General features: G+C 34.4%; 2 protein-coding genes across 4 annotated transcripts in view; one reads left to right on the forward strand and one right to left on the reverse strand.

Annotated features, from left to right (window-relative positions):
* Positions 1-23346, reverse strand: part of LOC111507021 (neurotrimin) — a 404616-nt gene that overhangs the window by 137442 nt on the left and 243828 nt on the right. For all 3 annotated transcript variants that reach the window (XM_074171642.1, XM_074171641.1, XM_074171640.1), the window contains exon 3: positions 16247-16454. In XM_074171642.1, coding sequence (XP_074027743.1) covers positions 16247-16454 — 208 coding nt within the window. The remainder of the gene's footprint in view (positions 1-16246; positions 16455-23346) is intronic.
* LOC141480905 (uncharacterized) lies at positions 53-2931 on the forward strand. Its single transcript, XM_074171643.1, has 3 exons — positions 53-915; positions 975-1196; positions 1254-2931. The coding sequence occupies exons 1-3, from the start codon at positions 745-747 to the stop codon at positions 1899-1901; spliced, it is 1041 nt and encodes a 346-aa protein (XP_074027744.1). The 5' UTR covers positions 53-744; the 3' UTR covers positions 1902-2931.

Here is a 23346-nt window from a genome sequence, read left to right on the forward strand (position 1 = left end):
TTTATTTAGTTGTGTGATTGTGTAAACAAAACATTGCGCGACGTTTTAACTGGATGTATTATCATGAAAAACGGTCGCTATAAACGGTTGGTCGCTTAAACCGGAGTCACACTAAACGATATATTTTCTCAATAACTAAATACGAAAATAGACTTGAGTAAACATTATCGTCGCTGTAAACGGATAGTCGTTATAAGCGGAGTCGTTATATATGAATTCTATTGTATTTGAAAGTGCTTTCTCAGTGCACATCCACCATATAAAACGAACCTACATACAAAATTACAGCCTCCGAAAATATAGCGGTACTGAGAAACAGTGATGAAAGGTTATTTTCATATGTGAAGGACCTCCTTTTGTCCCCAGGAGGGCGCCTCAGTTGAAATATCGAAAAATAGTTATTTATGTATCAAGGGAATTAGGAGGGCCTTAATTACCGATGGCAAAGTTTGCGTCCCGAGGGCCTCTGGCCCGAAGGACAGCAATTGCCTGAGGTTATTAAGGCTCATTAATTCCCGTGGTACATAGATAATTTTATTTCTGACCGATTTCAATAAAATTTTGTTCATTTTTGAAACGGAAAAATGTACCAATTCATTACCTTCCCGGTATATTTGAATCAGGTACCGTTGATTATAGTAGAGTTTTCTTGTTGCTAGGTTGTTGCTATGTTACTTGTTTATAAACAGAACTTTGTTATCAAGCTGTGTTTGCGGTGAAAACGTGTTTTCTACCCCAAATATAATGGAGGATATTTTGAAAAAAGCTGAACAAGCAAGAGAATCATTAATTCCATCGAAAAGTGAAGCCGTATACCAAAAAGAATACAAGATATATCTGGACTGGCTGACACGGAAAAATGTTATGCCAAAAGATGTCACTGAAATTGTATTTCTGGCATATTTTCAAGAACTGGTAAGGAATTTTCTATGTTTTTCGGTAGATTTGGTAGTAATTGTGTTTATTCGTTTCAGTCAGAAACGTATAGTCCGAATTCTTTATGGATTAAATGGTCAATGCTAAAATCGATGGTGACTATACATGAGAAACGAGATATCACCAAGTTCAATGAACTACAGGCTTTTTTGAAACGGAAGAGTAAGAGTTATAAGCCGAAAAAGTCTGCTGTTTTATCTCCTAAAGATGTTATCAGATTCCTGAAGGACGCTCCTAATGATATTCATTTATTGCATAAGGTAATTTTTTTCTTATTTTCCTTTTTGTGTGTATTTATTTTGTTTTTTTTGTTATAGGTTGTTTTGATTATGGGTTATTTTGGAGAATGCAGAAGTCAGGAACTTTTGAATATGAAGATATCGGATATAGAGGACCGGGATTCCGTTATGGTAGTGAACGTACCGGAAAGTAAAACTGGTGTATCGAAGAAATTTACTGTTGTGGATGAAAAAGAGTTCTCCGCTTTGCCTTTATTAAGACTTTATATGTCTTTGCGTCCTAAAGGTATTGAACGATTTTTTTTGAGCTTCCGACAAAATAAATGTACATCTCAGCCAATTGGAAAAAACATGTTTGGGAAAATCCCCAGCAAAATCGCAATGTATTTAGGATTGCCAAACTCATCTTCCTATACGGGACATTGCCTTCGTCGCACTTCTGCTACTGCTCTAGCCAATGCAGGAGCAACTATGACTAGCTTAAAAAGACACGGAGGTTGGAAAAGTTCCACGGTGGCGGAGGGGTATTTGGAGGATAGCTTCGAATTGAGAAATAAAACGGCGCGTATGTTGTCTACTTTGTCATCAGAAGAGGCAGGTACCTCGACTGTAGTGAACAGAAGCTCCAGCTATACAAAAGAAGAAATTGTTTCCAGTGGCGGAAGTAATTTTCAGGGAACATTTCAAAATTGTACATTTATTATTTGTAATGACCTGAATAAATAAAATATGGTTCAGTTTTCATTTCTATTTATTTTTACTTGCGAAAGGTAGAGGGAATTATAAAATCTATAATGTCCCAAGGGAGTTATGACCCTCTTTATTGATAGCGTAACTATGACGATATAAGCTTATAATATCCCGGTCAGAAATAAATATTTTTTGATTCAACATCTACAATATGAAACGAATCCACATACAGAAGTTCAGTCTCAAAAATATAGCGGTACGAAGAAAGAGTCATGAAAAGGTAATTTTTATATGTGAACGCACACTTTTCAACCCCGGGGGGGGCAGTAGAAATATTCGAAAATCCTTACTTGGTGCACATTTGAGACTTGAGAAGCACTTATGTACCAAATTCTTTTGGTTATCTACTGCTTTTTTAGGCACTCTGTTTCGAAATTAACGATTTATTCTATAGTAGGGCAAATTCAGGATAATATGATTCGACTTTTATTATTATTATTATTACATATAAATAAAGGCTGAGGACAAAGTCCTATGTAAGCCTAAAAACGGAGGATATGAACAAGTTAATACAATGCATGCAAAAAGAAAAGAAAAATATTTAATTTATGCATAGAGGCGATTAAGCAAATAAGCAAATATCTATTTTGTTTTTAAAACTGTTCACTGAGTTGGAATTCATAACATCGTTGGGTAAGTTATTCCATGTTTCGAAAATACGATTCCCAAAAAAATATAGTACCAGCCTCGTTGCGAATTTTTCCTTTTTTAATTTGAGTGTGTGACCACGTAACCGCGAATCATTGTTGAAAACAAAAAGTTCTTTCTGATTAGCATACTTATACTTAGCTATACGAGAAGATATGATGAGGTCCCCACGGAGTCGACGTTGGTCAGAAGCTAGCAGTTGTGCCATCCTCAGTCTTTCAGGATAGGTTGGAAGCACTACACCAAAAGTCATACGTGTGGCTCAACGCTGTACATTTTCCAACAAGTTCCTATCGAGCACCAGAACGGGACACCACACTGAACCTGCATACTTCATGATTGGACGAACGTAGGTTTTGTAGAGTTTTATGGAACTTAAATATGGTAGCTGGAGGAATGTTTTGCGGATGAGGTGAATCAGTGTGTTTGCATGTGGATATCATATGTTCGGACCAAGTTAAGTGAGTATTAATAGTCACTATCAAGTCTACATGTGAGGACACTTTACGTAACGATTGACCGCTTATTGTGTACGTATGGACTGGATTGTTCTTTCCTTGATGAAGTACGACGCATTTGTCGACGTTAAGAGGTAGAAGCCAATCTTCGCACCAATGAATAAGTTGAGGTCTTCTTGAAGGAAATGATGATCGACTAAGGCATTTCCATACAGTTTAGTATCATCGACATAAAACGACTTGCTGGACTTCATGTGAAGAGCAAGATCACTTGCATAAACAACGAAGATGAGCGGGCCAAGAAAAGATCCCTGGGGTACTCCACTTGTGACTTGTTTGTGCGAAGAAAAAGAGTGACTCACTTTGACCTTGAGAGTTCTATCTGTCATGTAATTTTCAATCCATAGGTTTAGTTGGCCTCGAAAACCGTATGTGTCAAGTTTGTGCATTAGCCTCCTCACTGGGACCCTGTCGAAAGCCTTGGCAAAGTCAAGATAAACGATATCTGTCGATATTTTCCTATCGTAAGCTGTCGTCCAATCGTTCATGCACTGTAGTAGATTGCTGGTGGTTGATCTACCTTTGACGAAACCATGTTCTTCTGGTGGTATGATTGTGTTTTTTGTTAACAATTCTGACATAGTTCCTACGATGATGGATTACATTACTTTGAAAGGTACGGATAAAAGACTGATGGGGCTGTAGTTAATTGAATTGAGTTTATCGCATTTTTTGAAAATAGCGGTGACAGATGCCTTCTTCCAAGCCCAATTGTTTACATGATTATTGACAACGGAGAGCAGAGAGTTTTGGCAAACTTTTTGAGAAAAAAGGGGCTCATTCCATCCAAACCAGGGGATGAATTCGATTTAATGTTCGATAAATTATTTTTGATTTCTTCCGAAATAAACGTCACATTGGTGAAATTATCACGTAGTCGTTATGCTATAATTTCTGATAATTGGTCATCTCGAGGTTCAACCGTGAAGGAGCTTGTGAAAGAATCGACCAAAATCTCTGCCGATTCGATGTCTGTAGAACACAAGGAACCGTCAGGTTTTCATGGGAGCGGAATGCTTACTTTGGTGTTCAGGTTAGATCGTATGAACTTGTACAGTTTTTCATTGTTTTCAGAGTCTGCAATGGATTCTTCGAACTCACGACGTGAACATCGTATTGTTGTTACCAAGTGTTTTGAGGAATTTCGATGAGCTAGGTAATCTTCTGTGGCTTTTGATCGTTTGTATCTTTTTTGTGATGTATGAGTGACATTATTTAGGCATTGCTCCATGGTTTGAGAGGATTTTTCCGGCATATTTAGTTGCGGGAGTTCTTGTCAGCAGAGGCAGTTACGGTCGAGAAGAATTTTTCCCAGAGAATATCAACGTCATCACATGCGTTAAACAGTTGTGTTCAATAGATGGTAGAAAGTTCCTCGGATAACTGATCAAAGTCGATTATTTTGAAAACTTCGGTTTCGTACTTGTTTGGCATGTAAATGTTGAGCTGAACAGTTGCGTAGATTACTGCACGGTCCGATAATCCAATAATTGGTAGGATTTCATGATCTGTGATGATCTTTCCATTCATTTCATTGATTCGGAATCTAGTTGGTTCAGTGATGAGTTGTCAAAGGTTTGAATCGGGAACTAAATGCATGAAATTACTAGTGGCGCTATTTGTGTCAGGTATACTATTAATGGGCCAAGTGATATTGGGGTAGTTGAAGTCACCAGCAATGATGAGGTTATCAAGGGTCGATAGTTGATTTAAGTAATTGATCAATTGGACATTGGGTTCATGGGATACATCATAAGGTCTGTAGATACATACAATATTTATGCTGACAGTTTCATTGGTGAGGCTGACATGTAATTTCATTTTCAGTAGGTGAAAAGTTCCACATTGAAAAATAATACTGAAATTCGAATGTACAGAGTGGACCAAATTGGACCGTTTTTCAAAGGGAAACCCCTGTTTTCAAACTAGATAAATGAAAACTGATGACTCTATTTCGAGATCAAATGTTATGAAAAACTTTATGGTGAAAACCGCATATCGATATCTATCATCGTTTTAGAGTTACAGCATGTTTGTTGAAAATTTGCTGTAACATTTTTCCTATAAAATTTTTTTCTTTTCTATGAGTACATCTTCGAAGTAACTTTTTACGTAGAATTCAATGGTGTAAAACACTTATTTTTTCAAATGAGATATCAATAGTTATTGACGAAAAACTATTATTTTGAAGAGTCACTTTCTGCATAATTCAATAGAGCTTTAATTTGCCTTTCCAAAAATGTAGCACGCTTGATGTTTCTTTGAGATACATAGCTTTTAGGTTTTTGCAAGTAGACTTTGAAATGCACACTTTGATCAAATACGCTTTGGACGACGCAACGATAAAACAACTGTCAAATTTTTATTTAAGCAGTAAAGACGCTCTTTAATAAGTGGTTTTTGTTCAATTTTCAAACACATTCGTAATGAAGTATGAGAATTATGAAAAATGCAAATCGAGGAAAATGCAGAAGCAGCAAGCAATATCACGAGAGGTATCCAGAGGGAAAAGAACCTTATAGAGACATTTTGGAAAAATTGCCACAAAACCTAATTGATGGTGATCAATTTGAAAAGAAATTACCCTAATTATATGAATCGAATAGGGATGAGGAGTTGGAAGAAATATTCGTTTTAGTAGCTATTTGAATCATAATAATATTTTATTTTCCACTCGACAATATACGTTGTATGGGATTCGTCAGATAAACAGAAATTATTTAACCTAATAAAAACATTAAGAAATGGATGAATATAAATTATTTTCATCTGTCAGTTCCGGACAAAAAGTAATACACAGAATAAATACACTTCTTTGAGAGCATATTTTTCAATTTATTTTTAAAAACATTCAAGGTAGGGGATTCGGTAATATATTTCGGTAACTTATTGAAGAGCTGTGGCCCTACGATATTGGGAGAATTACATCCTAATTTATATATATTATATGGTATATATATATATATATATATATATATATATATATATATATATATATATATATATATATATATATATATATATGTGTGTTTGTTTTTAACAAGTTCAAAAGAGAATTTATTTGAATAAACATAAACGCAAAATTTAAAGATAAACAAACTTGGTAGAGTTAATAACCTAAATTTTTTGAACAAATCCACGCATGAATAGGTACTAGATACTTTTGCAATTGCAATTCTTTTTTGTACCAAGAAAACTTTGAAAGCATATGCGGACCAGCCCCAGAAAATTATTCCATATCGTAGGCGTGTCTCTATTTGTGCATAATGAACAGAAATAAGGTGTTGCTCATCTAGAACAGTACGTAGGTTCTTAAGCATGTACACCAGTGTATTCAACTTATTAGAAACATATATGCAGTGATTTCCGAAACTCAGGGTTTTATCAAGATACATTTCTAGGAATTTAACTGTCTCATCTTGCTTGATACAGCTGCCCTGAATACAAATACAAAAAGTTCTAACTGAACCATCTGCTAGCATTATTCAAAATACTATTACATTTGAATTCAAGAGCATCATCTAATTTTTCAGATATCAAAAATGGAGTGTCATCGGCATAAACGGACATCTCGTCTGCAGAGACACACCCAATTTCATTCAGATATAATATAAAGAGTACAGGTACCAACATGGACCCTTGTGGAACCCCATGTTCGACTTCTACTTGATTAGAATTAATATGATGCTCTACTGAATGGTCACGATAGAAAATACTGACATATTGCTTCCTGTTTTTCAAGAAAGTTTCTATCCAATTTAAAGGTCCTTCGCATATACCGTATTTGGGTAACTTTGCTAATAAGGATGAATGTTCAACGCAGTCGAATGCCCTGCTCAGATCGCAAAACACTCCAACAGGGCACTCGCCTGCCTCAATATATTTCACAATATCGTGATAAAATGAATGTATGGCCGTAATTGTTAATTTGTGGTTTATAAATCCATGTTGATTCTGATCCAGTATATTATTTACTTTCAAGAAAGCACTCAATCTATTCAAAAAGGCATATTCAAAGATTTTTGACAGGGGCATAGGAACTGTAATTGGTCGGTAATTAGACATTTCATTACTGTCTTTGTTTTTATAGAGAGGTGTAACTTTAGCAACCTTCAAACTGTCAGGAAATGTTCTTGAGCAAAATGAGAGATCGACCAAGAAGGTAATTGGTTTTATGATATATTCTAAAATTCTTTTTAGGAGAAAACTGGGAACTCTCTCGGAGCCTGAGGATTGTTTATTTTTCAGCTTACTTATTAGTAAATAAAATAATTCCTCTTCAGTGTACGGGCACAACAGAAACTTAGGTTTGGTAAAATTTTTCACGTCTACGTCTTTATTTGTTTGCTTAGTAAAATGTGGTGAACCATTTGAAATTTCTTGAGGAACAGTTTTGAAATAATTATTAAACTTATCAGCAATCACGTATGGATCCGTTACACAATCGTTATTAACTTTGATTTCTGAATTTTGTCTAACTTTATTTTTATTTGTGAGTTCAGAGACCACGTTCCAAGTAGTTTAACATACATTTTCACTATTATTTATTTTATTTTGATAATAGTTCTTCTTTGTTTGTTCAATCAATACTTTATATCTTTTCTTAACTTCAAGATATATCAATTTCAGTTCAGGATTAATAGAACTCAGATAATGCATGTTTTTGAGCCGTGAGCTAGAGTTTTTCACTTCTTGGTTAACCCATTTTTTTGTACTTTTACTAATATGATGTTTTATTAGAGGAAAATTAGAATTGAAGTGATAGATAAAATATTGGTAAAATAAGTCAAAAGATATATTCAGATCACTTTGAATATATAGTTCATTCCAGTTCTCATTGCTCAGACTATTTTTGAAATCGTTTATGTTTTCTTCAGAAAAAACCCTTTTATATTTAGATAATTTCAAGTTACATTCATTTGTTGTATTCATTTCATAAAAGATAGTTCCGATGATCTGAAACATCATTGTATGCAGAGACTTGGACTGTCGCCTCTGTCTGGAAAATAATGAAACAGCAGAGCATATACTTTGTGCCTGCCCCGCTGGGGACCGAATCAGGTTCTTCGAGTTTGGCAGATCCGTACTCTCACCATGTGACCTGAAAGACCACTCACCATACAAACTAATCGGCATCGTTAAGAAGCTGGGTTTATTTGGTCGAGTGTGAATAGGCGTGAGCCACAATAAACCCTTGAGGGATGCGGTGGAGGGTCGAATAGACCCACTCACTTGAGGTCTACCTACCGACCTAGTAGCTATTGAAAATAATCCCAAAACGTCAACGCGAAATTTGAAAACATCAACAGGCCTACCGAGACATGATGTTAGGAGGATTTTGAAAAACACAAATTCAAGCCATACAGGATCAGAAGAGTTCATCAACTCAGACCAGAAGATTTTGAGGGCCGCATGGCTTTTTGCCAGTGGTTCCTGGAAAGTTGTAACTGAATGCGTCATTTTTCGTTAAATTGTATTTGGATAGACGTAATTTATATGAGCAGTGCATGCATTTTCAACTGCTACAATTCCTATATTTGGGCACAACAAAATCCTCATTCTATTGTGGAGCATAGAAGAAGTCAAGGAAGATTTGAATTCAGTGTGTGGGCAAATGTTTTCAGGGGTAGAATTATCTGTCCATTCATTCAAAATGGCTCTTTCATATCTCAGAGACAAAGGTGGGATAGAAGATTTTTTTATTTCGTTTCAGTGGGTATAAAGAGTGAAATACAAAAAATGTGACTAAATCTGGGCTCGGCACAACTTTTGGTAGCCGAAAAACCTCGAAATTTTCGGACATTTTTCGGTTTTTTTCGCAATATCTCGAAAAAGAGTGATTCTAGCGAAAAACAGTCCCTTTACAAAGTTGTAGAGCATTGAATTCTATACAAATTTTTTTTTTCCTTTTACGATCAATAGGGAGCGAGATACAGCATCTCAAAGATGGACAATTTTTCTCAAAATGGTAAAAAAGCCAAATAGCGCCTTCTTTTGTGTGTATTATTGCGACCCATGCATTCTTCGGTTGTATTGTACTTTCGAACTATATTTCGGTACGATGAGATTCTCCAGACCCCCTCTCATCACCAACCCCCCCCACCCCACAATTTGATAACTCATGAGGAATAAGTAGGCATATCGGAACCCTGAAGTCAATACTATGAAACAAAACTATGGTGAATGAAATAAAAAGAGTTTTCTTTCCACAAATGGTCTCAGCAGAAAATTCAAAATATACTTTATTGTTATGAAAATGAAGTAGAATAATCTAGAACCTTTCTGTGAGCCCCTTCCCATTACAAAATTAATCACCAACTGAAGGAATGAAGGAGACAAGGGAGTGAGAAAACATGTGTATGGAAAAAACTTTTATCAAACAAGTGAAGTATTTAATTTCAATTGAATCATTGAAAAATTGACCAATGAAAAGAGAAGTTAACCTTTCACTTCCCTGCCTTCCTAGACGTTTCGACGGTCTTGGTTCCTTAGGAACAGATGCCATGATGGGTGGGTCCACGTAGACCTCATCCATAGTTGATGAGGTGGATGTATCTTCCTCTTCCTCACCATCTGTGTCCAGGTCGGAGGAGTACAGTGGGACATTGTCGCTGTTTTTCGCTAGATCCACTCCTTTTTGAGATATTGCGAAAAAACCGAAAAATGTCTGAAAATGTCGAGATTTTTCGGCTACCAAAAGTTATGCCAAGCCCTGATTCAGTCACATTTTTTATATTTTACTCTGTATACCCATTGAAATGAATTGAAAAAATAAAATCTTCTACCCCACCTTTTGTAAGGTGAAATCCTCTGGGAACTGGACTGCTAGATTTGACCTCCAGACACAGCCATCAGTTTTCGTCTATCTAGTTTGAAAACAGGAGTTTCCCTTCAAAAGTGTCCAATTTGGCCCACTCTGTATAGTACAGTTTTGTTGAATTTCCTTAGCCTTCCGTGTAGTTCACGGTTATCATAATCTCTTGGAGGATTATAAAAAAAAATAATATTTCCCGACACGTGGATAACTTACATTCGTATATAAGCACCAAGATAATGAACAGTTGGATCGTTATTTTCTCGTCCGCGCTGCTGGCATAAACAATATTCGTGTCTGCGGAGCGATATTCGGGTCGTAAACGAACATTTCATGCAATTCGAAGGAAAACTACATCTAACCACAGTGATTGTGATCATTACGTCCGTGATGACGTTTAATGGTCTTTTCAGAGATCGTAAGTACAAGAAAACGAGTCGCATGTATGACATCGTTCGTCGTTATCTTGAAAGAGTGAACATCATAAAAAATATCTAAGGGAAGAAATGTTCTGGTTTTGCAGTTTGTTTTGTTGAATAGGTTGCCAAATATGGTCGCAAGTGATCCTTCAACAGCATCTCGAATATACATGACTACAAACAATTAGTCTAATCAACAAGTTCAAAAATATGAAAAATAGAGATAAAGGTCTTAAAAATATGAGAGATAGCTCATTCGATTCGGAATCACCTCTAGAAAAATGTTTTCGAAGGATTTTGGTGCAGGTAAAAAATTGCAATTGTTATTAACAAAATGAGATTTAAAAAAAATGGTATTAAGTTTTTCGTTAATAGCTCAAAAAATATTAATATTTAAGCAATTTTGAAGAGAACTCGTTGAAGAGGAGAAAATTTTCGATAAAAAAGTCCCGACTTCCGAAACTCTATCTCCATTATTTATAATTTTAATTTGACGTTGAAAATAGGGTTCCGCTGTTACGGCATGCGTGCGCTGCCGCTAAAGAGAGTTTATCTGAAGGAATAATTTTTTTATAATATGGAATGATATTTTGAAAATAATCTAGTATGTTCTTAACACTTGAATGAATCGAGTCCCGTAGAAGAAATTTTTATCACCATTTTTCAAAAAGTTATTCAATTGTTAACTAACAAATTTTTCCCAATCTCCGTTGGCATAAAAAATGAGACAAAAGGTATAAATAATTGATCTATAAATTTCAAATTTCGTGGAGCCCTATCGACATATATATATATATATATATATATATATATATATATATATATATATATATATACTTTATACGATTCTGCGATAAATGTTCATAAAAATCTAATAATTTGTTAATTATGATTTTTTATAACTATTGAAAAATGAAATAAAATTGTTGATAGAAATTTTTTTTTATTTGATATATAGCTATGTCTGTTTTCACATTAAACGATGGCAGTTATCAACATAATATATGAATTTTTTACGTGATTTGTTTATTAAATTGTTTTAAACAAATAGAGAAATTCAATATTTTTGAAAAATTTTTTTTTTGCTATTTTGTTGTCTGCAGATACTTATGATTAAAAAATGTTTTCTAGATCTTAATTTTTGATTGTTCAAAATCGATTTTTTTATATTTCGATCATTTAAATAATCAGTTGAGAAACAATTTTGCTTTTGAAAATCATAATTCACACTTTTGAATAGTTTCGCAAAAAACATTCATTCTTTATTTAATTGTTATTAGTTTAACAATTTGTTATGAGCAAATATTGACCAACGTTATATTTTTTTTTGAAGCAGAGAAAAATTATAAAAACAGCTATATTGTATAAAAAACTGCCTTAAAAAATGATATTATGATAAATAAAAAATGTATGGCACTTTTTTATATATACCTGTTTTTATATTTCTTTTTTGCTTCAGAAAAAAATATAATGTTGGTCAATATTTTTTTATAACAAATTTTTTAACTAATAAACAATTAAATAATGAATAAAATTTTCATTTTTTTTGCCAAACTATTTAAAAGTGTAAATTATGATTTTCAAACGCAAAATTATTTCTTAACTAATTATTTAAACAATCGAAATATGAAAAAATCGATTTGAAACAATTAAAAATTGAAATTAAGAAAACAATTTTTTTTAAATCATAATTATCTCTAGACAACAGAATAGCAAAAAAAATGCAAAAATATTGAATTTCTCTATTTGTTCAAAACAATTCAATAAACAAATCACGTAATAAATTCATATCCTATGTTGATAACCGCCATTATCCAATGTGAAAACAGACATTTATGCCAACGGAGATTGAGAAAAAATTTGTTTGTTAACAATTGAATAACTTTTCGAAAAATGCCGATAAAACTTTTTTTCTGAGGGGCTCGATTCATTCAAGTGTTAAGAAGATACTATATTATTTCAAATTTTCAAAATGACATTTTATGCTATAAAAAAATTATTTCTTTTGATGAACTCTCTTTAGCCGAAGTGCGCGCATGCCGTAACAGCCGCGCGGAACCCTATTTCCAACGTCAAATTAAAATTATAAATAATGGAGATAGAGTTTCGGGAGTTGGAACTGTTTTATCGGAAATTTTCTCCTTTTCAACGAGCTTTTTTTAAAATTGCTCAAATAATAATATTTTTTGAGTTATTAACGAAAAACTAAATACCTTTTTTTTATCTCATTTTGTCAATAACAATTGCAACTTTTTACCTGCACCAAAATCCTTCAAAAACATTTTCCTGAAGGTGATTCCGAATCGAATGAGCTTTCGCTCATAGTTTAGGACCTTTATCTCTATTTTTCATGTTGTTGAACTTGTAGATTAGACTAAATGTTTCTCGAGCAATCTGATTACCATTATAGCTGGATGAATATACACTGGCAGGAAAAAAATATGAGATTACTTCAAGAACTTGATGTTGATTCCAAATTCTTTAAATTCACTTCCAATTATGTTGTATTTTTTTAAAAATTTTTCTAGTTACGAGTATATAAAACTATTTTATCTATTTTCATCTCACGAAAGAATTCTTATTCCGCAGGTCGGGCCCTATCCACCATCTACCGAAGCCTCGATAAATTCGGAAGGGGGAGGCAGCTTTAACAACCAACCCTCACTCCCCCCACCACGGAGGGTTAAGTGATCAATAGGTCCGAGAAGCATATGCCCTAAGCAAGCGTAGTGATCCAATCGTGCGGCAATCCAGCATGATCTTGAGATTCGAGAGGGCATCATTCCACCAAGAATCCCAATAATGAAAACAACCATCTTGACAGAGTGGTCTGGATGGAGTCTGTGGAGTTCGAAGAGAAAATCTTGATATTCTTCTTGTTGGAGAATATTCATCTCGCCAGGAGCTGAGAACTCCACGCAAATATCGCCTTGCTCTGGTGGTCGAGAATAACTATATCAGGCTTATTAGCTTGCATGAGTCTGAGGATGGAAAAATAATAGTTCCAATAAATTATTGAATTATTATTATCATCATTTGATAATTCAATAATGATGTGCTGCACTGGGAATAGTGTCGAATGAACAGTTTCTATCAGCAGTAGAAACAGTTTCCTTCCCGTTGATCGAATACCCCAGTTAGGAGTGAGCAGTATCAATATCTTCAGGAGATGATTGAAACTCATCATCTCCTTATGAAGCTAACTTGGTTAGCAAAACGTGTGTCGTGGATAAAATGTTTTTGTTGAAATCATTTCACGTCAGAGGTTTTAGTTCCACCTAGCAAGTCGGAGAATTACTTTAACAAAGCAGGGATCGAATCAGAACAACTACATATTCGATGTTAATGTGAGGCACAGAAAACAATGGGTGTCATGAGGCTGTGGTATTTTTCAAAGACTTGGACCTTCTTCGTTATGCTACCTTCCGACTATTTTTTTCATTAAGGGACTTCATTCACCAACAAACAATTGAGCATATTTTAAACCTTCACTGTATCATGTTGTAGAATTACAACACACCAACTTTTCGGTGTCATATCTCTGCTTTTGACATTTATCGCTTTGTTGTATTGCAACAACACACCTAAAATAGTATTCCAATGCAGAGTTTCAATTGCGATCGGGTAGATGTCACCCATAGTACTATGGAGTCAGTTAATATTTTTCCGTTGACAAGGTTATGGTCGATGGAATTGACGCTTTATTTTCGTCGTGAAGTCGAGTAATATATACTGATAAGAATATTGTGGAACAAATATAGGGTAAGTGAATTGTTGTTAAGGGGATATTAGCTTGAAAATCTTTTTTGCAAATGACATATCACTGCATTTTTACTTGTTGTTTCTTTACAACATCATGCAAATTATCAAGTCACGTTTTCAGATGAGTGCCAACTATAGAAAAAAGAAGAGTTTGTCCGACAAAGAGTTGGAAGAAATATAAGGTAATTTGTCTGAGAGTGAAGACGGTTTAGATTTCGATGACGATGATAGCAATGATGACCCTGATTTTCAACCAGATAAATTATCAAACAGAAATTTTGATCATCACAGTGATTCAGATTCTGATGACAATGACAACAGACCAAATAGTCCAGAAAATGAGGGAGAGGTTGAGACACATAACTGTGAGCCCGAAACTTCTAGTGGGAACGCCGGAAAAACCCAAAGAAGAAAAAATCTGATGGTATTGCTTGGAAGAAAAAAGGTTTGGCCCTGAATGGAGAACAGCTGAAATTCCATGGAACGTTTTGGAACTGGAAAGTCCATATGAATTTTTCTTTCACCTATTCACAAAAGATCTTATTCATAGAATAGTAAATGAGACGAATCTTTATGCGATTCAAAAAGATGTCAGTAAACCGATAAATATCACAGCAAATGAAATGAAACGGTACATTGGAATTACATTGTTCATGTCATTAGTGCATTTTCCTAGCACTCGAGCCTATTGGTCAGATGATTTGGCTTTCGATAAAATAAAAAACACAATGTCAGTGAACAGATATGAAAAAATCAGAAGTGTTTTACATTTCAACAATGAAACTGCTTTACCTCGTGAAGATCCAAATCATGACCCTATTCATAAAATAAGACCATTGCTGGAAGCTCTTGAAACAAGTTTTTCCAAGGAGGTGCCCCTTGAGCAATATTTATCGGTCGATGAGCAAATATGATCCTGTAAAGCAAAACATTATCTAAAACAGTATTTGCCAAAAAACCTCACAAATGGGGATTCAAATTATTCGTACTCTGTGTGGTGTCAGGCTATGCTTATATTTTTGAAATGTACACAGGCCAAGAAAATGTAATATTACCTAAAGAACCTGATTTTGGGGCTTCATCGAATGTGGTTGTTCGACTATATAGGTTGGTTCATTCAAATATGAATTACAGAGTGTATTTTGATAATTATTAAATATCTGTTCCTCTTCTGGTACATCTTGCCAGACGAGGAATTTATAGTTTAGGAACTGTAAAAAGGAACCGCATTCCCGATTGCAAATTACCTACAGAGAAGGACCTAAAAAATAGTAGTCGTGGAACAACAGAAGAATTTGTAGGAACCTCTGATGGTATTGATATATCATCTGTCATCTGGGAGAATAATGAAGTGGTGACCCTTTTGTCGTCTTCTGCAGGAGAAAATCGGACCGGAACTGTATCTCGTTGTGATAAAAAGCGAAACCAAAAAATTGATATAAACTGCCCTTTCATAATAAAGGAATATAACCGGCATATGGGTGGCGTAGATCTACTAGACAGTAATTTGGGTCATCACAAAATACTGATCAAGAGTAAGAAGTGGTATTTTTATCATCTCTAAATGCACAAAAAACCACCGAAAATAAGTGTTTCACACAAGCACAATTCCGAGCGCGTTTAGCCACAACATTATGCGTCATCGGACAAAGTGCTTCAGGAGCAAAACGTGGTAGACCACAATCCGTTGATCTGGAAGAGAAACTTTAGATGAAGAAGAAGAAGGAACTTGCACAAGTGTTTCCTGTAAAAGAAGTTCGCCTGGCGGATTTCAACATTGGCCTTCTTGGGTCGACAAACAAATACGTTGTAAATACTCTGAATGTGAAAAATGTGGGGTAGCTTTGTGCTTCACAAAAAGAAAAATTGTTTTAAGAATTTCCATCAATAAAGTTTATTTTTGCTAGATGGAAAATTTTATTTCTTTGAACAAATACATGATGTTGTTTTCTAACAACATCGCTTTTTCAGTTTAATGCATGATGTTGTATTTCTGCAACTTGTTGTTTTTGGAAATTTTCGTGTGAATGTTTGCAGAAAAAGTGTTTTCACTATTTTTTCAGTGACGTATGTAAATCTTGTCACCATATATATTTTTTCGGAGATAATGGAAAAAATCATGCAGTTAAGAGTTAATTCTTATACCAGGTTATTACTTACCCACAACGGTGAGGTATCCCACTTGACTCTTCATCGGATCGGTGTTGATCTGGCACATGTACCAACCTTGATCAGATTCACGCACCTCTCTAATATGGAGATGCCAGATGTTCTGTTCACTGTGGGTAACACCAATGCGATTATTTTTAGTGATGACGTGGTTGTGGATCGTCAGTATCGTTTGAGTGTCCACCTTCAACCAAGCTACCTGGAAACAAAAAATAATTCATTTCATTCAGTCAATCAACTTTCTTCAGTGAACATGTTTTTCTACTAATTTGACAATATGTATATTCCCACTATGCTCGATAGAAACTAAAAAAATATTTTCAAAATAAATCCCACATGAACTGAATGGGTTATTTATCTATTTATTTATTTTCAAGCAGGTTAAAACCTCATTACATGAAAATAATTATTTTTATGAAAATGTCAATACAGTCTAAATCATAAATGAATTCTAATATTTATACGTGAATACAGTTACATTGTATCTACGAGTAGTTACTACATAAAGTCAAATGAAAGGAAAAAACATAGTTATTCTAAACTTGAAAAGTATTTTTTTACACCACTATAAACTTGTTTGGGAGGGAGAACAAAGTTGATATATGACATTAACAGGAAGTTGTTGGTTATTTTGGTCATTGTAATGATAGGTGAACAGTTATTTGTTAATACATATGGTACATCAAAGAATTGAATCAGTATTGTTGTTCTTTTGGGAAGTCTCTTTTTCATTAAGTAATTGTATAGTGTAATATGTATAGTGTAATATGTATAGTTTTCGGGTACAAAACAGGACAGAACATTTGGATATATAGAACGGAATATAATTTTTCACACTCCATCGATTAACAATATTGATGTCCTCTTGTAGTTTGACACAATCTTGACCCAAGTTTGAACCTTGAGGAACTCCAGAGTTTGCGCGAAATTTTCCTGTACAATTACCTTCATATTTGACTCTGAAGTGTTGGTTATTCAAATATGATACCAGCAATTTGAGTTCTTGGGTATCAGCGCCATTTCTATGTAACTTTTCCAGTATTACATCATGATTAACTTTATCGAATGCTTTTTGAAAATCTGTACAAATAACATCAACCTGTTAATTGTTATCTAGATGGTTGAGGACATGATGGGTGAATGTTAGTAGATTTGTTGACGTCAACTTTTTTGGAACAAATCCGTGCTGTTCATCACAAATGTTTTCGCCAAAACCCCTTAACACTTTTATATAGATGATCTGTTCAAACAGTTTCGCAAGCGGACAAAGCACTCCTATTGGCCTATAGTTTTCAATATCAGAAACCCTGCCAGACTTAAGGATAGATGTCACTAATACTTCCTTTCATAAGTCTGGAAACGTATTTGATTTTATTGATGAATTATAGATATAAAGAAGAGGTTGATTTAGCCATACACATCCTTCAATAATATATGGTGGTATTTTATCAGTTCCTGCAGATTTTTTTGACTTAAGTTTCTTTAAAGCTTCAAAGTGATCGCTGTCGGTTACTTCATCGATTGTGAGTGTGTGTGTTATATTTCTAAGCATAACCTGAAACTCCTGGATTCCATTCAGAAAAAGCCATCCACCTGATTGGGAATGCGAACATCACTTGCAACATCGAAGAAAGGTTGTTTCTCTTCCACAGATATTTTCACGGAAAGTGTTCAAGTGTTGAGGTCCAACTCAGTATACCTCAAACTTCACTACTTAAGATCTCTTCCATTCGGAGAGCTGCGTGTTTGTTTAATAAACTTCATGAGAATGTTTTTCCAAATGAATTTCAGGCTGAAAGTTCTCAAAAATTACAGAAAATATCACACAAATACTTTCACTCTCGAAAATATTGCATCTGCTTGGGATTTTTCCAAATAAAATTACTTTTTTCAAAATATTTTATTTTTTTCAATAGAATGTTTTTAAATTATTCGACAATGAATTCCGTTTACATGTAATATCAACTGTTGAATATCTGTGAAATAAATAACTTGGTTATACTTCCTTCATATATCTCCTCTTACAGAAGTATTCATATTCGGGACTGCTGTTTTTCTAACGATTGCTAACAAGTCAATAAAACTGAATAATTCATAACCTACAGAGAAACCATTGAAATGACATATTGGGAATGTATCTGACAATTCCATTTGACTGACAAATAATTCAGGCTTCCGAAGTAAACATTCACGAAATTGTCTGCAGAGTACGTTATAATTGAATCTGAATTGAGATCATATTAGTTGTAATATATCTAGATACGAATTGTTTGATCAGGATGATATATAAGCATGTATCATTACCTGAATGGGATGAGTTACGGAAATACTATTTAAAATAGGGGAGCTCAAGCGGGGATTTACTAAAGCGCGGCAGGTTGATATACAGGGGGATACCTTGTACCCGGTTGAGTACCTCCACCAAATATGAGCCCCATATATAAGGCCGCCCGTGAAGGAAAAAGGATCAGATTAGTAAAAGAAATTGATCATTAGAAATTCTCGAGCGCGTCAGATTAAGGTAGGGTGAGTTAATTACCTGCTGAACAGTGTATATTTCAGTAATCTGACAATTTGAGAGTGACGTAAAGGAAGGGGAGAGTAGCAAAGTTGTGAAAAATAACGTCATTTCGACATTCTCAAGCGTAGCTATTTTTTTTTCATTTTGAAGGGAATGATTCAAGGATAACGACAAATATATAATCTGACGATCTCCGCAAGCCGAAATAACGAAAATTCGTCGATAAAGTTTAATGCGTGCAGCTGTGTGATACCTATATTTCCCTCTCCGAGTTTCTATTCCTCTATTTTCTATTCACTTTTTCTCCATCTATTACTCTCTCATTCCGTCCCCACTGTAAATTCTGTTGCCATGACGCCATCACAGCTGATCACAGAGACTCGTTCGTGATGAAGATGAAGATGCTGATTATTCATTCAATTAATTGATGGATGTAGCCGTTACTACGTTGTAGGAAATCATAATGGAGAAGAGAGAAATTGAACTACTATGTTTTTTACCACTTTTATTTGTAATTAACGTTACTACTACAAATGAAAGTGGTGAAAAACATAGAAAGTTCCATTCCTCTCTTCTTCATCAATTGATTATAAAAAATTGAATTTTCGGAGCATTTTTTCAAAATTATTTTCTTATAAATACAAGTATTCTACTTAAAAAATATACACGTATTTATTTGCATGCTATTTCCTGAGCTTTTCAATTAATTAAGTTCAATAAATTGAAAAAACATCAAAAAAAATAATATTTTTGTCAGATTAAGCGAATCCCTCTAGATAATCGTCAGATTATGAGACAGCACGTCTAAAACATAAAGATGAACCATATATATCTCAATCTTACGCGCTTGAGTATTTCAAAATGGCGAATTTTTTTGCACATTATAATAATGGCCGCTAGTTTGCGTCAGATCGAAATCGTCAGATTATTGGATGAGAGCTTTTTTTGTTGCACTTAACACCCCCTCAGAAAATCTGACGCGCTCCATTGAATTTTCATTTCTTTTCACTTTTAACCCTTACGTACAACCACCCACATCATGCAAACGATCAGAATAACATAACAACATTATTGAAAATACGTAGGACATTGATGCTATCAATATCTGACAGATTTTAAAGAGATTTTTTAATATCTGACGCGCTCGAGTATGTCCATGCAACAGTATTTTTTTACATATTTAAAAATCTATAGCTGCTTTCCCCACCGATGGAAAGGTATATATTATATAACATTTTTTTCTTCTTATCATCTAAGCTTTGCAACCTAATATGTCTCAATGACGCTCGAGTAAATCCACATTTTGCATCGTGGGCTCCCCTGCTATTATCGTATATCTATACAATATACTTATTTATACCAATGTATCTCAAGCGAATGCTTCTATGCTTTTGTTTTTGTTGCTGTACTCGAATACATGCATTTCCAACTATAATAATGATTATAAATTGTCTTTATTTATACTGCCGGAGTCTAGCTTACGTCACTGTTCAACTCAACTAGTATTATGTTCATTTTACTTTTTTTTTAATCGAACAACATTTATTTTACAAAATAAACAGATCAAAAATAACATTTCAAAATACTATATCAAACGTGCGAACTCGTTCCCTTCTTTTCATGAAAGAGGACGTATGCCTCTATACTCACAAGCGATTTTGGTGAAATTGATGACACGTGTGAATCAGTGTAATAATGTATTGAGCAAATTGACCATGTTCCGATTTTCTCAGAAGATGCAGTGGGATTTGAACAAGTTCTGGAATTATCATTGTCTCACAAACTCGACAAATCTACAATAAATCTACCCAATTCAGTTTCAAGCAGGTCCAATGATGTGAAGAATCATCGCATCCGTGATTACTCGGAAGAAAACAGCAGTGGCTAACAAATCATCAACAGCTACGACAAAATTAGACCAGCGATACATTCTACAGTCAAAACCTTTCGGGCTTAATGGGTTGAAAAATATTGCTGACATCTATTCCATGAACAGTGCAATCCAATGTTTATCGAACACGAGACGAATACTGGAAAACTTGAAAGAAGATGAATACATGAAAGATATCAATACTAGTATTTCTATTCGACGAAAGTCATTTTTTGTGGAGGAAAAAATCAGTTTTTTATCGACCTTTTTTTGGATTGTGGAAGGTAACCATTATCCAAAAAAAGGTCGATAGTATTTCTAGTATGGGGTGTGTTTCAATCCAGATTCAATGTCAGATTCAGAGATTTTCCCCTCGATTCATGGGTCATGCGCATCAAAAACGCCCATGAATTACTTCCTTTAGTTTTACATGATGACGTTGATAGAATCAAAAACAAACTTTAATCGATCTCAACGGAGATTGACGAAAAATTGAGCAACAACAAAAAAGCACAAGACTCATGGCTGAGATATTTGAATATAAATAACTATAAGATTGCAGATAATTTCGTTGGTTGATGACATGCGACATCCCATTCTGCAGTAGTTTCAAGTAGTTCTTCTACAAGTGTATCGTAACTTTTATTTTCGTGTTTCCTAAAAACTCCGAAACAATTCTTTTGAAAGAACTCCACGCAGCTAATTCAGTATTATTTAATTTCTGATCGAACTGTTGATCACTTGGTAATTTTCTAATTTGTGGTCCAACAAATACACCTTCCTTGAGCTTTGTATCACTTAATTTTGGAAAAACGTGTTTAAGATATTTGAACGCATCACCTTCTTTGTCTAATGCTTTTACAAAATTTTTTATTTACCCCAGTTTAATGTGTAATGGAGGTAACAAAACGTCTTTGGGATTAACAAGAGGTATATTCTTTACGTTAGCTTGACCTGGAATATATTTATATCTCGGAGGCCATTCTTTTACTCTGTGTTGCCCTACTGTTCTAAAGGCAAAGATAACAGCAAAACTTCGTGAATCCACCCTGAAGACCTAGGAATAGTCCTATGACTTTTAGGTCACCACATATTTGCCACTATACGTATTATAACTTATTGTATATAGAATGAGTGTGTTTCCTTTATGGCAACTGCATGTGCAAGAGGGTCTTCTGTTACTATTATGGAGCAGAACGGCTTTTAAACTTGTTCAAGACGGATCTATGAATAAACGCATTTCGTCCGGGTTTTACATCGCATCATTTGGATTTACACAAACACACACTTAATAGTAAAAAACGAGGATAGCTTATGACTACGGTTCCTAAATATTGTGACTTTGGTTTTAGGGACTAGTAAATTCCATTGTTGTAATTTAGACCCTATAATAGTTCAGCATTCTGTTTAGACAAGTGGAGGAAAAGGGGAAAAGCAAATTTGAATGTCGTATTTATTGAATTTTTGTGAAAAAATCATAACCCAAAAATATTACGTGTTAGGAGATTTTTACTATCATTTTCGCATTTAGGGTCCAAATATTGACAAAGAACTGCCTTCGGCATTTCAGTCGTAAATTGGCTGTGAACTAGTGAAATTTTATACAAAATATTTCATTTACGGAAGAAGCAAGAATTTCACGAGATGCTATCATGAAGTTCCACAATGACCATTTTTGGGCCGACGAAAAACCTCACGTCATCAAAGAAAGTCATTTTCAGCAACAATTCTCGCTGAAACTTTAGATAGAAATGATTGGTGAATACCTAATTGGCCCAATTTTTCCAACAGCAAGATTAACATGTGAATCCTACACGGACTTTTCGCAAGATCATTTAACCATTTTGTTAGATGTGCCGGTACTTTTGAGAGGCAACATGTGATTTATGCACGACGAAGCTCCAGCTCATTTTGGGGTTCTTGTTGGTCAGCATCTCGACATCTCCTACCCTAATCGCTGGATTGGACGTACATGACCTTTCAATTGGCCAGCTCGCAGTCCTGTTATGAATCCTCCAGATTTTTATTTATGAATGCTCTTGTTCATGAAACTCCTGTACTAGATGTTAATTTGAATGAATTGATGAATCGAATAATTGACAATTGCAATTTCATAAGGAATACATAAGGAATACAAATCAATTGCAGTTGTTTATTTATCAGAAGATGAACTTTTTGCTCATTTACTGTGAAGTCGAAATTGTTCATTATTTACTTCTGATTTTTTATTTTATGATGTCCATGGATAGTTTTTTGAGTGATTTTACATCGAAAACGATGCTTGATATGAAGAGAAAACAAGCGGTGAAACATTTATATTTCTAGTTGCTGAATCTGAAAATGAAAAAAAGTACATAGAAAGTAGGTGATGTTCTTTTTATCTCAATATTTTTGGCTCTGGTGCCCTCTGAGACACCACTGAACCCAATAATTTCAATGTAGTTCGGACTAAATGAGCGCCTTATTACTTCAGATAACTGTATCAAATTAGAATATTATATAAATACCGTTATTTTTAAACTTCGACGCACTGTATCTTAGAAACGAAGCAACTCTGGACATGTTCATAGACATGTTTTTTCTTAAAACGGCTTAACGAATCACCCTCTGAAGTTTCGTATCATATTTAGGAAACACATTGTATATTGAAAGTGATAGCAGCCTGATATGTGAATCATTTTTCATAAAAACTGGTATGTT

The sequence above is a fragment of the Leptinotarsa decemlineata genome, unplaced genomic scaffold (assembly GCF_025532065.1).
Source record: "Leptinotarsa decemlineata unplaced genomic scaffold, Ldec_3_MD MMD2_tig00000026_RagTag_RagTag, whole genome shotgun sequence".
Classification (NCBI taxonomy): domain Eukaryota; kingdom Metazoa; phylum Arthropoda; class Insecta; order Coleoptera; family Chrysomelidae; genus Leptinotarsa; species Leptinotarsa decemlineata.